Genomic DNA, 16,506 nt, shown 5'->3' on the forward strand with positions numbered 1-16,506 from the left:
AAATTATTAATTATGGTACCATATGTTAGGTTGACCAGTTACAGGTGTAAATTTCTGTTCATTTTTATACAGTTAAACCATAGTTGCCAGCTTTGTTTATATTTTTGACATGACTTACAATTTTACCATTGAATCAATGACCTCAATCTTCACAGCTCAAAGGATGTCAAACTAGTTTTATGCCATGGATGTACCACTAGCTTAATTCATTCCTATCAAACACATGAAACAAGCATGTGGCTCCTTAATACTTCAATCATGCTTGGTATACATCATAATATACATCAAATTTTATACATCGCAATGTGGCAACATATCATTTGACAATTTTAAATAAATAAAAAATCAATTTTTAACGCAATCATTACTTGACAACAATGGTAATGTCAACCATGATGTGCAAAGAATGATGTACAAGTGACATTATTCGTCGTCCCTTTGAACTATTTATACTCTAGGACATTCAGGGACCAAAAAAATTTAAATGGGGGCAATTAGGTCCTGGACGTACAACTTCTAAGAAATCTTAGATTGGCTAGGAACGTACTGCAGTGTAGACTAGAGGGCCTACTTTAACCACCGAAGATGACACTGCTGGTGACACCCCACCCCACCCCACCCCACCCCACCAATCAATGATAGAATGTCACTTGAGCATTCTGTCACCCAAGATGTTAGTATAGCATAACCCTCCCAAAATCGGCCTGGAATCCCAAAATCCATAATTCCATTTAGAAAAAGAATTTACAAATTTGAATGTACGAATATTAAAAAAGAAAATAAAAATAAAAATTACTATTATTTATAAACTAATACCTAATTAGATTTAGAGTATCGAGCTAACAGTACATTATGAATATGTACACTGGTTTAAAATTAGAATGAAATCATAGATTGAGTTGTCACACGCCCTGACTAGGTGCATTATTGGTGAAGAGAAACGTCAAAAAGAAAAAAAAAAAAAATTAAAACTCGTTTATTACATTATTCAACCTTTATCTAATATGCGCATCTACCCTAGACCCTAGTTACATGTTCTGCGAAGAGACTCGAATAGCACTGAATGGTATGATAAATTGTAACTGTCATACAATTTACAGTGCCTTGTTCATCAACTGTTTTTATTTCATAAAGCATAATAAAGTAATTTACCTTCAGCAGAAACTAGTTTACATGGTAACAAGGAATTATTGAGTAATATAAACTAGTCTCTTTAAATTACAAATTTCATTTCTCAGTATTTTAGCGATTTTATTGTCAGTGCAGAACACTGTGAATGCTATACACCTCAAAATTTGGGAAAGAATCCTCCTGAAGCTGGCAATCCTCCTCCTCTAATCTACAATATGAAACAAAGGTTTCTTGAGAATAAGTTACATCACCTTTTACTTACACGAAGTCCGGTTGTCCAGTTGATGTCAAGCAACGATGCCACATACGGCTGTCGGGTTCGACAACCTTGGGCTGGGCAATGACCTCAGGAATCGGAAAATAGACATAGTGAGTGTTGCATATCCCCACTGTGATGCCACTATATCCAGCAAATGCACCATGGACCTGCCAAAATATTTGTGTAGATTGATGAAATATAACCTAAAATTTTTTTTGATAGGTAGAAATATAACCTAAAATAACTGACTTCAATTGATTAAAAGCCAAATATTATAGCTTGAGCTACTCTATGGTAAAACAGCTCTACATTAAAGATACAGTTCGTTCATTTAAATTTCGCCATTTCAATCAAATTTTCAAAACTATAGAACTGCCAGTCGGAGAATGGTAAAAGCCCGTGCATGACATGGGATATATCATTATGGCCAAAAATAAACAACAAGCCTACAAGCATCAGAGACTTACAGCATTTTGACCAAGAACAGTGCAGAGAATTCCATCTGATGCATTTGCACGGCATGCACGGATCATGTATGTTGGGTCGATGTACTTTACATCAGCTGGAAACCCAATCCCCTTGAAGTACCTTTTTGTCTATAAGAAGTAATTCAAATTGCATTAGTAGCGTATTAGGTGGACCGAACCATTGATGCATCTTACAATCAGGAGAACGTTTAACAATAACATAAGCATCAAAATACATTACAAAAAGACGGAATTTTAAGGCTTATGTAGCACTGTCTTTACAAAAATATATCTACATCAATTGGCTAATATTTATCAATCAATTTAACCAACGCAAGCATGACAAGAAGATGTAGATCAGTGATCAGGTTCAGTAGCCAACCTCTTGTTGTATATGGACGCCAATATCTCCTAATATAATGTTTCCCGATGCGTCTGTAGCATTGATTTTCTCAAGAAAATCCTGAAAACGAAAATGTGAGATATTTCTGTTTATTAAAAACACTCAAAAGCAGTCCATCAGCATTAGATTTCAGAATTAACAGACATTGACTGTAATTAACTAGTTATATTCTAACAGCACATTAGGAATTCTGAAATTTGAAAATGAGAGCTTTATCATATTCTTACAAGAGCTTCTCACTGGTGAAGAGAGAGAATTTTTAAGTTGAGAAAAAGAATGGCAGAAGAATTTACTCCTGCCTTTCAGGGGGAAAAATATAAGAACAAACATACTGATACACTGTACTCACAATAGCAGTAAATTTGTCAATAGTGAGTTTTCTTGATCGTCAATTCTTTTTTCCAAATTGCAAAAGTACTTGGGCAACATATTCTTTCCAACTGAAAACCTATGGTAAAACCTCTCTATAAAATAATACGTTTGGACAGATATTGATAATTGAATAATTTATTACTTCGTTGATAGATTATGTAGTCATTTCTAGTTAGAGTTATTAAAATGATGGATGCCGAGCACCTCTTGAATTATCCTAGTGAAAATGATATGACGATGAATAACCTACTGATAAAAGGGGGATTAAACATACTGACCGAGAATGATCATGATTTTAAATGGTAGCTTTGATTTAGCGTGTGTTTCTCCAAATGAATTTCAAGCATCGTAACTTTAAAAAATTACTTTATACAACAGAGAATTAAAAAAAAAAAAAAATAAATAAATCTGAGATGCATTGCAGAAAATTAGGGAAGATGTTGAACTCTGTTCGAGCATAAAGAAGGAGCAAGCAATTTAAATACATATTTTCAGAAAAAATTTGAATTGAAAAAACAAAAGTTAAGCAACAAGTTCTGTAATGTTGGAAATTGATAGATAATAAGTTTTATCTAAATGTTTTGTATTTACTCTAGATGATGGTAACTTTCATTGAAACCTTATATATGGGTCATTGTTACAATAAATTTTCATGCTTGAGTAATGAAAGGAAAAAAAATATATTTAAAAAAATAAAAAAATAAAAAATAAAACCACTTACATACTTGACTTTTGTTCTCTGTTATACTCTATCAATTCTTCTATCTTATTCTCTATTTTGTAAGACTTAACACGTATTATAAAATTTCACCTATTTAGTCCTGTTTGAGCTTTATTCTCTAAAAACTCATCTTTTCTCAAACTTATTTTCAACCATACGTTTTTCCAATAAAATAATTTTACAAGAAAATTTTAAATTTTTTTTTTTTTTTACATTTTAACCACGTATTCTTTAAAAAAAAAAAAAAAAAAAAAAACCGCTATTACAGATTCTATTCTCCTAAATAATGAGGCTCAAACAAACTGTTAATCAATTATTATTTATATTTGAGTAAGATTACTAATTTAGTATGGTCTTGAGTCAAGTACCATAAAAATTTATTATTTAAGCTATGTTATTAATTTGTTAAATATTCATTTATCGGCTCTAACTCCCAATTAAAAAAAAAAAGTCTCACGTTTAGATAACGTTCACTGTTGAAACATGATAAAGCATTTAATGATCAAGCTAGAGAGATTTCATATGTATGAGAAGGCATAAGCTGTCGGATTTCAAATGTTACATCAGAAAAGATTCCAAATTAATTATTTGATGTTTGTCATTGTGCTCGAATCAGAAGAAACAAAACAAGAGTATATTCATGAGGGCATGGAGGTTGGACTTTTGGCACATATGCTGAGCTTTTTATTAACAATAATAGCCATTATTTCTAAGACCTAAAAGGGAGAACATTTGTCTCACTTACCTGCCCAGCTCCTTCAGCAACACAGACTACGGCAGATCCCTTTGTCTCGAGAAGATACTTGAGATGACTCAAGACACCATGAGGTCCATGTAGATTAAAAGGCACCTACAGATGCAAGTGTCTCATGTCAATAACCAGGCCAAAAGGATTTTATAAGTGTATACTTCTTAGTTATGTTCACAGAACTCGTACCTCTGGAATCAAACATATATCAATTTGTCCGCTTGCAAGCGATGCCTGCATAGCTATAAATCCACTACTACGGCCCATTAATTTTACAATCCCAATACCATGATAAGCACTATGTGCCTGTATAGGAGTAAAAGAATCATATTTTTATAGAATTCAAAGGTACAAACCCTCAAGTAAAGTAGAGAAACGAAAAAAACTAAGTGTTTGAAGATGGAACTTCCAGGTATTAGTAACAATACAAACTCATACCTCAATGTATGCAGAATTAATTGCTCTCTGCGCTTCTTCAACAGCCGTATCAAAACCAAAAGTTTTATCCATAAGCAGGATATCATTATCTATGGTTTTTGGCACACCAACGATGGCTACCTTTAACCGTCTTTTCTTGCACTGCATAGCAAACATGGACAGACCAAAAAAAAAACTTCTTCAAAAAAATTAGCAGTAGAAGTTAACAAACACTTAACTTCAAGAACATCAGCATAAAGAAGATTAGACATGTAACCAAGACAACAACTCAAACTTGTTTTGTGATTTATCTTAATCTTAATTGATTTAAGGCATGCAGATTCTGGGTTAGGTGACCTTAATTCGATTCACGAGAAAATTACTCGAGAGATATTTTTAACACTTGAATTCCATGCGAAAGGATTATGATAGAATGAATATTGAATATTAAATGAGAGCATAACATATAGCAGAGTGCCCATTTGAGTATAAAGGCCATAGTCTTAACAACCTCTTCATGTATTGCATTAGCCCCAGCATGTGTACCATTTCCACCCAGCACAAAGAGCATGTTAATCTCTCTTTCCTGACATCAATAATTCAAGGATATCAAACAAACATACCTTGCCAAACCAATTTTATATGACAAAGCAAGAGAAAACAGGGAGTGCTACCTCCATACTGTCAACAATTTCACTGACTGAAGGTCCTCCACGTGAGACCCCTAACAAGCTTCCACCGGAGAGATGGACGTTTTGAACCACTTTCCTGGATAACTGGTAAGGACAGCGAGTTAAAAAAAAAATTATTACTATTATTTTTGCAAATTTAATAATAATCATAACTAATAAGCCTATATGAGCTTTTGGGTTATGTTTTATATGCAGTAGGCACAATCTACACACCAAAATCTGAAGTGCTGGGGTGACAAGGTAATGCTTATGACATAGCACATGTGGACCAAAAGAGGCAGACGGATAATGAATACACATATTTTACTTATACATTTCAGTGAATCAACTCAAGGCATACGTGCACAACTGAGGCAACCGGACAATTTGAGACAATATGCTATTTTGAGTAATTACACATCTTCCGGAGGCCAAAGTTCAGATCCTTATTAAAAATGTAGATTGTAATTAGATACGTATAGATCTAGCCCAAGAATGAAATATTAAGAGCATTGACCAACACAATCTATGATCGCTTCTCGCAGGTTGTTATGTAGAAGGATTTTATTTTGCGTGAAGAAAGATCTTTGGTTATTTTATATTGTCATACTTCCTTCCATGACAAATGGATAACATTCAAACTTCTATTTTCAAATTAGTGAAGGAACTTACTGGCATTTCAGCTAAACTTTCCTCAGAAAACCCACGATAACCAAAAGGAATTCCCACAATCTTTTTCACACCATATATTTCAAGGGTGATGACAATCTGCATCCATAACAAAAAATTAGGAAGTTAAAATTAGAATTAACAATTACTTCACAGTTTCAAGGCTCTTCACAGATTGCAAGTTAGTACCAAACATCCCAGGTTAAAAGTCAAAATGTTAACAAATCAAATTTACACTACAGTAGTTTAGTTCATGCATTTCAATTGTGGCTATGTCCTTTCTTCTGAACAAATGTTCATTTATGTAGGTGAAATCAATTATTTAAGTGACCAAGCAATAGTACTACAATTTAATCTCCCAGCAAAAAGAGTTTGGAAAATAAATTAGTGAAGTCTTTCAATTGAATCAGAGGCTACTTTAGCTGTAGAGCGACAAGAATAAGATAATATAGAGAAAGATATATAAAATGAAACGAGTAAAGCATTAGTGTACGGAAAACACCTGTCTGATGACATCATTAAGACCGGGACAAAGTCCTCCACAAGTAACAATTGCTGCTTTTACCTCTTCTGGTTTGAAGTATATTTTTTCTCGGGGACCAGCACGGTGAACCCTGAAATATAAGTGACAATTTCAATGAAATAATGAGTTGATTACCTTTACCTTTAATAGGATAAAATCTAGGATGACAAAAATTATAATCAGAAAAGCTTGTGATGAAAATCTGAAAAATGCTTCAATGTGACTAGGTAATCTAAGTTTTGAAATGATGAGGAGAAACGTTTACCCATCAATTTGACATTCTGGATCACATTGAAAAGCTAGTGGTATATCTGAATAAATCCAGCCAACAAAAATACATATTGCAAGGATTTAATAGGGGAATTAATCCAGTTCAGCAACCTTTCCATTCAAAACCTCTGAGCATATGATGAAAATTAAAGTAAATGGTAAGGTTGATGACATTACCACCATTACATGTTCTAGACCCGAGGAAGACCAGGCTGATGTGAATATAACAGAAAAGACATGATAGTGAATTTGTGCTAGCTGCATATTGCACCTTTAACCTTTAAGAAATCCGTGAGGGAAGGGGAATTATGAGGATTCTTATATTAAGCTCAAGTGGAATGAATGAATCAAGAGAGAACAATGTGTTGAGGACACGCCTCTTTCATCTACTCCGGGAACAGTACACGAATCTCTGCTTACACTAGACAAATATGTAGTTAAAAAGTTTCCCTAGATTTGTATATTTTGATGTCTTTAGAAACCATGGGCAATTACCGAGTTTCCATGTCAAAGCATTGTACTAGTAAATGGAAAATCATTTTAAAGTACTTAAATGTTTGTCAACCGTTAAAATATTACCATTGCTCCACCCATGTACAACCAGGATCAATACACTCAGCACCTGCAGAGGTAGGAGAAGAATAATGTATGACCTGAAACCATGGCATACATAGTCAGAGGCAATAGCATAAAAACAAAACATATGCTAACTAGTCTCTGGTGCCTGTAGATGTGAAATAATTTCTCTTTTGGCAAGCCAACTTCAGAAAATTTAAAAAGCCCCAATTTTACATGTATACATTACCTATCTTAATCAAATAGTGTGGAAAGAACACGTGTGCTACCATGTTTCTATATGCACACATGTATGTAACATATCCAATATTCAATTTTCATTTTCCAGGCGGTCTCTCACGAGGTATCTTCTTGCACATCTTAAGTATCAGAATTCAGCAATTAAATGCTAATCATGGGTGCAATCTTATAGTGATATAGTAATTTGATAAGAAATGAATTTTAGATGCCAACTAAACCAATCTAATCTAGTAACAAAAAAGTAGGGAATATGCTCGTTATATGAAATCACTCCTAAAATCTACAAATGACAAAAAAAACCCATCTAATCTATTAATTAAGATTAGAAATTCTAAGAAGCAGATTGTTGGCATTATAAACACGTCAATAGTGGTAATTGATTGGCATGAAAGACAAACAGCAAACAAAAAAACAAACAAATGGACAAATGCATAATACCTTAAGCAGTACTCTGTCGTTATTGTTAACATAACCGTGCCATTCCTCGTCTGAAGGATAACGTTCTGCAAAATCTGGAATTATTGGAGTCCTGTTACAGAATCTAAAATTATTTTCTTCAAATAGGAAGAGCAAGTGTCCAGCAAAAATTTCAGCTAGCTTTTCATTCAATATCTGGTAATTGTTTAGCCACAAGCGAAAGACTTGGACTTTGGATTCAAACATATCTAAATTAACAATAAAATAGTTGAGCACAATTAGGGCATTATATACCGAGGATAAAAAAGTTGGACATCAATAAAAGGTAATCCCCTTTAGCTGATTAGCCGACAAAATAAAATTGATCCAACTATTTATTATCAAAATAAAGGTTAATTCACAAAGTTTAACAACGAAATCTTCAAAAATCAAGATCACGTGAATTCCATGCACGTGCAGGTTTTTCTAGAAAACTTACTCCAAAAACTAGCAAAAAACACAGAACTTTTATTTTTATTATAATTGGAAATTTAAGAAACAGCTACCTCATTTTAAGGCAGAAAGTGGAGGGGTAAGAAATGGCATCGGGGAGGACATCAGTGATGTGCGGGATGTTGAAACGCGCCTCAAAGTCTTGCTGGTACTTTGACTTCCAATCTGGATCGCTGAAATCAATACTCGGTGCACTACTAGCAGTAGAAGCCTGATTGTGCGCAGCCGCTTTCACCTTCACAATCCTCGGAATCCGGATCAGATTCGAATTCTTAAACGGTCCAATCGACCCGAAGAACATAAACCCATGATCACGGAAAGTACTCGCCGGCGAATGAACTAATCCCGGATTGATCACCGGCAAAAGCGCGTCCATTTAGTTAGTAAATAGAATATGCTACCTGAAATTGGAAGTAGTGTCAATGAGTATGTGTATGTGTTTATATACAGCAATTATTTATAAACACAAACACAAAATTCAGGGGGAGAGAGATCGGAGAGTGGCGGAGAAAGAGAGAGCTTTGGATTTGTTTGGTAGTTAAAATACAGTCTGTCTTTTTCCTCTTTTTATGTCAAAGTTGAACGTGGCTTATAAAAGCGGCCTTTTAGTGTGACCGAATTGGCCCTCTCTTGGAAATGAATTTACCAAAAACTAGCCCTACACCGGACCGTCGATTCACCTAACTCTGGTTATAAATTGTCAAACTTGACTATCGCTTTGTTTTTAACAAAAATGTATGATAGTTTAAAATAAATAAATAAATTTGACCTAGAGCCTGTTGGGGGAGTGATTTTAAGAATTGATTTTTTGATCGTTACGAGAAAAATGGGATCCACCTGTGAGAGAAGAAGTCAAATATGACGACTGAAATAGTGAAATAACGACCAAAAAATTAATTTTTTGGATAAAAAAATCGCTCCCAAACAGGCCCCTAATGACTTGACGATGTAACCTCAACGAGTGTACATTGTAACTCTTACTCACTGTGGATGAAATATCATTTCTGTATCTTTTTAGTATTAAACATTTCAAAACTCATCTTTTTGTTCATTTTTACTGTTAAAGTCACGTAAAATAATTAATTTGTCTCTCTTTAAATTTAAAAAAAAAAACTAAAACTAAAACGTAGAAGAAAAATTTAGCATGAATTCTTGGGTTTGCTCTCTAATAGTCATTAGTTCGAGTTCCCTCAAAACTATTGAGATAAGTACTCGCTGTAAATCTCAGGATCCCGTGAAATTAATCAAGATGTGTGTAAATTGGCTCGGACACCAATGATGATTAAAAAACAAAAAAATAGCATGAATCTAATCTTTTTAAAAATTAAAAATAGATCCCAATAAAATATAATTGACAAAATAAACTAGAAAAAGAAATTAAAAAAATGTATCTTCTTCATCAATCTCTTAAAGCACAATCAGTCAACTGCCACCATTATCCCCACCCCACGACCAAGTAGTAGAGTAAGCTTTTGAAGCTTCAAACATATGAAAAATATTCCAATCATAAAATATTAGAATAATTGATTAAAATTTCCCTCTCATCAAACAACAATTAGTCATTTACATTTTAAGTGAGTCACGAGATAGAATCTAACGTATTATATTTCCAAAGAAATGTACGAATATATTCTTTGTCGCCACTTAGGTATATTCCATTGAGACCATATTTCATTTGATTAAAGAAAGTATTTTTAAGTATCATGTCAGTGACCAAAAAATGGAAGAATTTTCACCTCCATTTTGCATTGTTAAATCCCATTAATAAAGAAGATGTTGATTGCACAGTCAATTCATCGATGCCAGAGAGAGACAAGCTAGGAATTAGGAAGTATCGGCATTGCAATTTGCAAATCATCGTGTTTCGTTTCTTTGCTTTAGAAAACAAACAAACTTGAGGACAAGTGTCCAACAATTTGAGATTGAATATATCTTCCTTGAATAATTCATTTGTTTTGATAGAAAAATAAGAAGTGATGATGGCTAAGGTTATTTTGCAACAGCTTGTGAAAAATAAGTTGAAAATTCGTGCTGTTTTGAGTAGAGTTCATTTCTTCTTTTTGGAAGATCAAATTAGATTTGTCTACTTTTTTGTAAAATCTAAAAACATCGAAATCATATATATACTTGGTCGAAATGATTTTGGATGGATGAGAAGTTGAAGTTGGACGATATCATTTAAAGTTGTACAGGTGTTGGAGTGTGATACGGGTTGCTAGAAAAGGCCACCCTCGACGTACAAGCAAGATGGATCACTATACTTCTACGCAAGGCCGTCGACCCCCTCTGGGGGCGCTCTATCATTACCCTCGGGGAGCGCTCTACCACTACGCAAGGCCGTCAACCCCCCTAAGGGGCGCTCTACCATTACTCCTGGGGAGTGCTCTACCACTACGCAAAGCCATCGACCCCCTATGAGCGCTCTACCAATACCCTCGGGGGCGCTCTACCACTATGTGAGCTCTTCAACGGGCACGAACTAGCCAACCCAAACACTTAATCATAAAACCTCTAGTAAATTGACTAGGTTCCATGGCAATTAACACGGGTACAACCTCCAGGCGGGAAGATAAAGACCCCCCACTCAGAACGTGGGGGTAGTGGGAATGCCAACGTGGGACACGTGACACCACAACTGCTCAGCGGTTATCCAGCTCCCAATATCAATAAATACCCCAGATGTGACACAGGTAAGGCTCTCTCTGACTCTTTTTAGCCATCTGATTTTCAATTACAAGTCTAAAAATTAATTCTCACGTCGGAGGTAAAACAGGGGAGGAAGCCCCGCCTTCATTTTTCTGGTCACAAACACTTGACGGAGCAGTCGGAATATCGAACGCCACAAGGCAGATAGAAAGGTATTGTTCCACAACCGATCGTCCGACCAGTCGGTCGGATTTTTTTTGGCGTCGATTGGGCCCTCATCGCTACTCTCATTGGAAGAAGAAGAAAATATTGTTTTATACATGGCAACAAAAAAGATGAAGAGAAATTCAAAAAAAGACTTGGGATTAAAAAGGAGAGACCACCCTCGACGTACAAGTAAGATGGATCACTACACTTCTACGCAAGGCCGTTGACCCCGTTAGGGGCGCTCTACCATTACCCTCAGGGAGCGCTCTACCACTACGCAAGGCCGTCAACCCCCCCTAGGGGTGCTCTACTATTACCCCTGGGGAGCGCTCTACCACTACGTAAAGCCGTTGACCCCCCATAAGCGCTCTACCAATACCCCCGGGGGCACTCTACCACTACGCGAGGTCTTCAACAAACACGAAATAGCCAACCCAAACACTTAGCCATAAAATCTCTAGTAAACTAACTAGGTTCCATGGCAATTAATACGGGTACAGCCTCCAGGCAGGAAGATAAAGACCCCCCCTCAGAATGTGGGGGTAGTGGGAATACCAACATGGGACACGTGACACCACAACCGCCCAGGGGTTATCCAGCTCCCAATATCAATAAATACCCCGGATGTGACACAGGTAAGGCTCTCTCTGACTCTTTTTAGCCATCTGATTTCCAATTACAGGTCTAAAAACTAATTCTCACGCCGGAGGTAAAGCGGGGGAGGAAGCCCCGCCTTCATTTTTTAGGTCACAAACACTTGGCGGAGTAGTCGGAATATCAAACGCCACAGGGCAGATAGAAAGGTATTGTTCCACAACCATTTCAGAGTGAAATCAATTGTAAAAGTATGAAAAATGATAAGTCGATGACTAGTCTATTTATAGTTACATTTATGAAGGTGTAATCATATGTAATATATGGACTCTCACATATGCACATAGTGAACAATGTCTCACCTCCTCTATGCCACCTTCGTCCTCACTGTTTCTCCCTCACTCTGCCATCGGCTAACCTGAATCACCTTGGTTTGGGCCCTCCTAATCTAGTCTAAAATTTGAGAAATTTTTCATATAGATGTTCGGGACGAAGAGGAAGATTATTAGTAAATGTATTTTATACGCTTATTCGAGTCTAAAAATATAGACATTTAATAATTTTTTGATTAATTATTGTTTAATTTATCATATATATCGTTTATTAGCTTAAACTTGATGATTGAAAATTAAATTGAAAAAAAAAAAAGAATCAAGAAAGAGGGGAATACAAAGTTCGAGGACAACTACTTAATAGTTGATTCAGACCTAATATCGATTATTGGAGGAGGCTTGGACTCATTTGGATGTAACTGAAAGTAAAATGATCGAATTGTAAGAAAAAAATGAATTCAAAGAAGCAAGAATCAAAAGATGGGGACTAAATTAAATAACTCCTAAAGTCATTGTGGCACGTGAGCGGCTGAAGAGGCCGGTACACCAATGCCGATTTGCATGAATTTTAATAGGGAAGGCCATAATCCGGAGCGCCTTCAAGATATATACTAGTGTGGTCGCGGTACAAGTCTAGGACCTTTTGTGCAATTTTCAGCAAGCAATAGAATTCTCTACAAACGCCAATTTTAACACGATTTTCAACCAATTTCCGAGCATTCTAAATACAAAACATCAGAATGCATTTAGGGGCACCTCTCATACTCCTAAATTCATCAATAAACACCATTAAAGAGAGACCAATTTATGGCAATTTTGGGAAAATAAAGAAGCAATTGCAAGAATTAAATCAATTGACGATCAAATCTTGGTTTTGGGGCAATGAAGGGAAGGCAAACTAGAATTCATCAAGAAGTTATTGAAGATATTCAAGATTTCAATATTCATCATCATCTTCTTCAATTAATCAAAATTTGGGTAATGTATTACTCATTAATTATGATTTCTTACAATTTTGTAATGCTAGGCTAGGGTTTTAATCACTAAGACATGAATGAATCATTGTTATGAAGTTTTTAGTATACATTCAATAATTTGACGTCTAATATGTGTTTACTCATAGATAATTTTTATAGTACTTAAATATTCTTTAATTAATTAGTCAAAGTTGAACGTGCATTGCACGTTATTCTAAAATACTTTATAAGTGATGTAAAAGTAATATTTGGTACCAATTTGGTAGGGGATTTGATGAGTCTCGAACAAATTAAAGAAAATAAAATTTAGTATAGAAATTTAAGAGAAGAAAATTTTACTCAAATTGTACTTTCAAAACTCAATTTCTATGATTCAAATTTTTTGTAATGATGAAAAACTATAAATGAACAATCTTTTTATATTACATTAAATACATAAAAAAATAATTGTTAGTACATAAATTTAAACACCCATTAAAATTATTAGATACATAAATATGAATAAATTCTTTTATAATAAATCTAGATTCATATAATTCAAGATTTATCAAGTGAAAATTCATTGAATCTAGATTAATGTGAATGCTAATTAATTGAGAATTAATAACACAAATTTCATAAAAGAAAATAATTATGTAGTATTTATTACATATCGAAAAATGAAAAATAAGAAATTATTGAAATAATTGAATTGTAGGAATATCGTCCAAAAAATGATTCTCTCTTAATATAATACTTTAATATATATTATAGATTATAGATTGGCCACCAATTTGAATGTTGCATGAATTTTATTTCTCTCTCTCTCTCTCTCTCTCTCTCTCTCTCTCTCAAGTTATAACCATTATTGTAAAGTTCGATAAAGAATAAAGATATACTGTTATGCTTTGCACGATTTCTATAGATATTATAATATTTTTAATGTATGCTTTCATATTCGTATCTTTTACAGAAATATAGAAAATGTCACAAGAGACAATAAATTAAATTGACGTCAAGAGATGTTTTTAATTAATAAGAACTTTGATTAACAAGAATATGTACCTATTGTCACATTATTGAATTGAATTGAAATATTAATAAAGGGATTCGAGGTCCTAGTAATCATCCAATAGAAATTTACAAAAGTTTCATAATTTGCTCTCTAGAATACATAGTTTAATTAGATAACTTAGGATAAATTTTTCATAAAAAATTTGCTATTCACTACATCACTTGTTTACAATATTGTACACTTGCGGAAAATCAAACGATCAATCATCAATTGGGTCAATATGAAGGAAGAGAAACCATCCAAGGACGATTCGAGGGTTAAAAATGTGAATGACCATTGAATTTACATGAAGTTTTTAGTGGGTCACTGAACTTTTTAATATACAATCCCATACATCACTCTCTCAATGGCCATTTTAAAAAGTGAAAGAATGCCTGACGTGGTGAACAAAATCAATTTCCCCCAACCAACAAGCATGATGAATCTATGGAGCATATCTTCAACCTTAAAATCAATACTCTGAAACTGTTGGGAAAACACCTCCCAATGAATGCCCAAAGATCAAACTAAGTTGGCAAAGTGAAAATTTCCAATATGCTTGAAGAACAAGAAAATGAGGAAGAAATGAATCCAATGGAATATATGATAATCAATGTGTTTGGATTACTTGAACAAGCCTTAAGTTAATCCTCAAGAAAGAAAATACCTTTGAATTTATACCCAAGATGAACAACCTTCAATCTTGTAAAAATTCTCTCCAAAGTTTTCTCTCTTTTCTCTCTAGGTCCTGTGTTGTGTATCTTGTTATGAAAGAGGGAAAAAATGGCAATATATATACATGCCCGGGCGCCTAGGCGCCAATATTCTGCCTCCCTGGTTCACTCGGGGCGCCTAGGCGCCCACTCCAGCGCCTAGGCGCTGCCTTCTTCAGCTGGCTTCTTCAGGTTTTCATCTTCAGCTTCTCTTCTCACAATTCTCCACCTCGTACATCATTTGATAGACCTCAAATTTTGGACGAACACAAGAAGAATTAGCAAGCACCAACTCGACTGCATCATTCAAACCATGATTGCCTACGTACCCATAACTTGGGATCAAGCCTCCGTAGTTCACCTTCATATAAACTCCACCTCATTTCAACCTCGCCCCGAAGGGCCATGCCCTCTCGGGCATATCAACACGGACTAATGTGAAGCAAGTCCAAGCAATGTTGAAACTTGCTACCCATCACCACTTTGGTTAGCATGTCAGCTGGGTTTTCATTTGTGTGTACCTTCGAGAGTGAAATATCACCTTCCTCTATAACATCACGCACAAAATGATACCTGACGTCAATATGCTTGGTTCGAGCATGATGAACTTGATTCTTAGCCAAGTGAATTGCACTCTGGCTATCACACCACAAATCCACACAATCCTGCTCAATCCCCAAATTATCTAGAAGACCCCATAGCCACAATGCTTCCTTCACTCCCTCTGCCATGGCCATATACTCGGCCTCTGTAGTAGAAAGAGCAACTATAGCCTGTAACATCGATCGCCAACTAACTGGGACACCATGTATGCAAAACACATATCCAGTAGTAGATCGTCGTCTATCTAGATCACCTGCATAATCCGAGTCCACAAACCCACTTATATGACATGCATCTCCACCAAAACATAGACCTGTATCCACGGTACCTTTTAAGTACCTCAGGATCCACTTCACAGCTTTCCAGTGTGCCTTCCCCGGATTCGCCATGAATCTACTGACCACACTCACCGCCTGTGAAATATCTGGGCGTGTACACACCATGGCATACATCAAACTGCCAACTGCACTAGCATAAGGCACATGATCCATGCGTACCTTTTCTTCCGCTGTAGTAGGAGACTGTTTACCAGAGAGCCTAAAATGTGGAGCCAATGGAGTTACCACTGACTTTGCACCTTGCAACCCGAGCCTAGCAATAACCCGCTCAATGTAGCCTTTCTGGCTCAAGAACATTCGCCGGTTCGTCCTCTCTCTTCTAATCTCCATACCAAGTATTTTCCTAGCAGCCCCCATATCTTTCATCTCAAACTCTTTACCAAGTTGAGATTTCAACTTATCTATCTCCACCTTGATTTTCGAAGCGATAAGCATATCATCCACATATAGAAGAAGATAGATATAGTTACCTCCCCGAAGTTTTCGAATATAAACACAGCAGTCATACTCACTTCTGGAGAAATCATGCTTTAGCATGAAGGAGTCAAATTGCTTGTACCACTGCCGAGGAGATTGCTTCAATCCATATAGTGATTTTCTCAAGCGACATACCTGACGTTCCTTATCCTCAACCTTGTAGCCATCAGGTTGAAGCATATAGATCTCCTCATCCAAGTCCCCGTGCAA

At 35.5% G+C, this 16,506-nt stretch overlaps 1 protein-coding gene across 1 annotated transcript; it reads right to left on the bottom strand.

Annotated features, from left to right (window-relative positions):
* Positions 1 to 1,046: 1,046 nt before the first annotated feature.
* LOC111401166 (ATP-dependent 6-phosphofructokinase 5, chloroplastic-like) lies at positions 1,047 to 8,945 on the bottom strand. Its single transcript, XM_023028776.1, has 13 exons — positions 8,430 to 8,945; positions 7,906 to 7,996; positions 7,231 to 7,304; positions 6,361 to 6,472; positions 5,862 to 5,957; positions 5,193 to 5,294; positions 5,030 to 5,104; positions 4,540 to 4,680; positions 4,291 to 4,407; positions 4,099 to 4,203; positions 2,240 to 2,320; positions 1,858 to 1,986; positions 1,047 to 1,557 (listed from the first exon to the last, which is right to left on the bottom strand). Exons 1-13 carry the CDS (start codon positions 8,750 to 8,752, stop codon positions 1,390 to 1,392), a joined length of 1,614 nt encoding a protein of 537 aa, XP_022884544.1. The 5' UTR covers positions 8,753 to 8,945; the 3' UTR covers positions 1,047 to 1,389.
* Positions 8,946 to 16,506: the final 7,561 nt, after the last annotated feature.

Source organism: Olea europaea, chromosome 10 (genome assembly GCF_002742605.1).
Source record: "Olea europaea var. sylvestris chromosome 10, O_europaea_v1, whole genome shotgun sequence".
Taxonomy (NCBI): Eukaryota; Viridiplantae; Streptophyta; class Magnoliopsida; order Lamiales; family Oleaceae; genus Olea; species Olea europaea.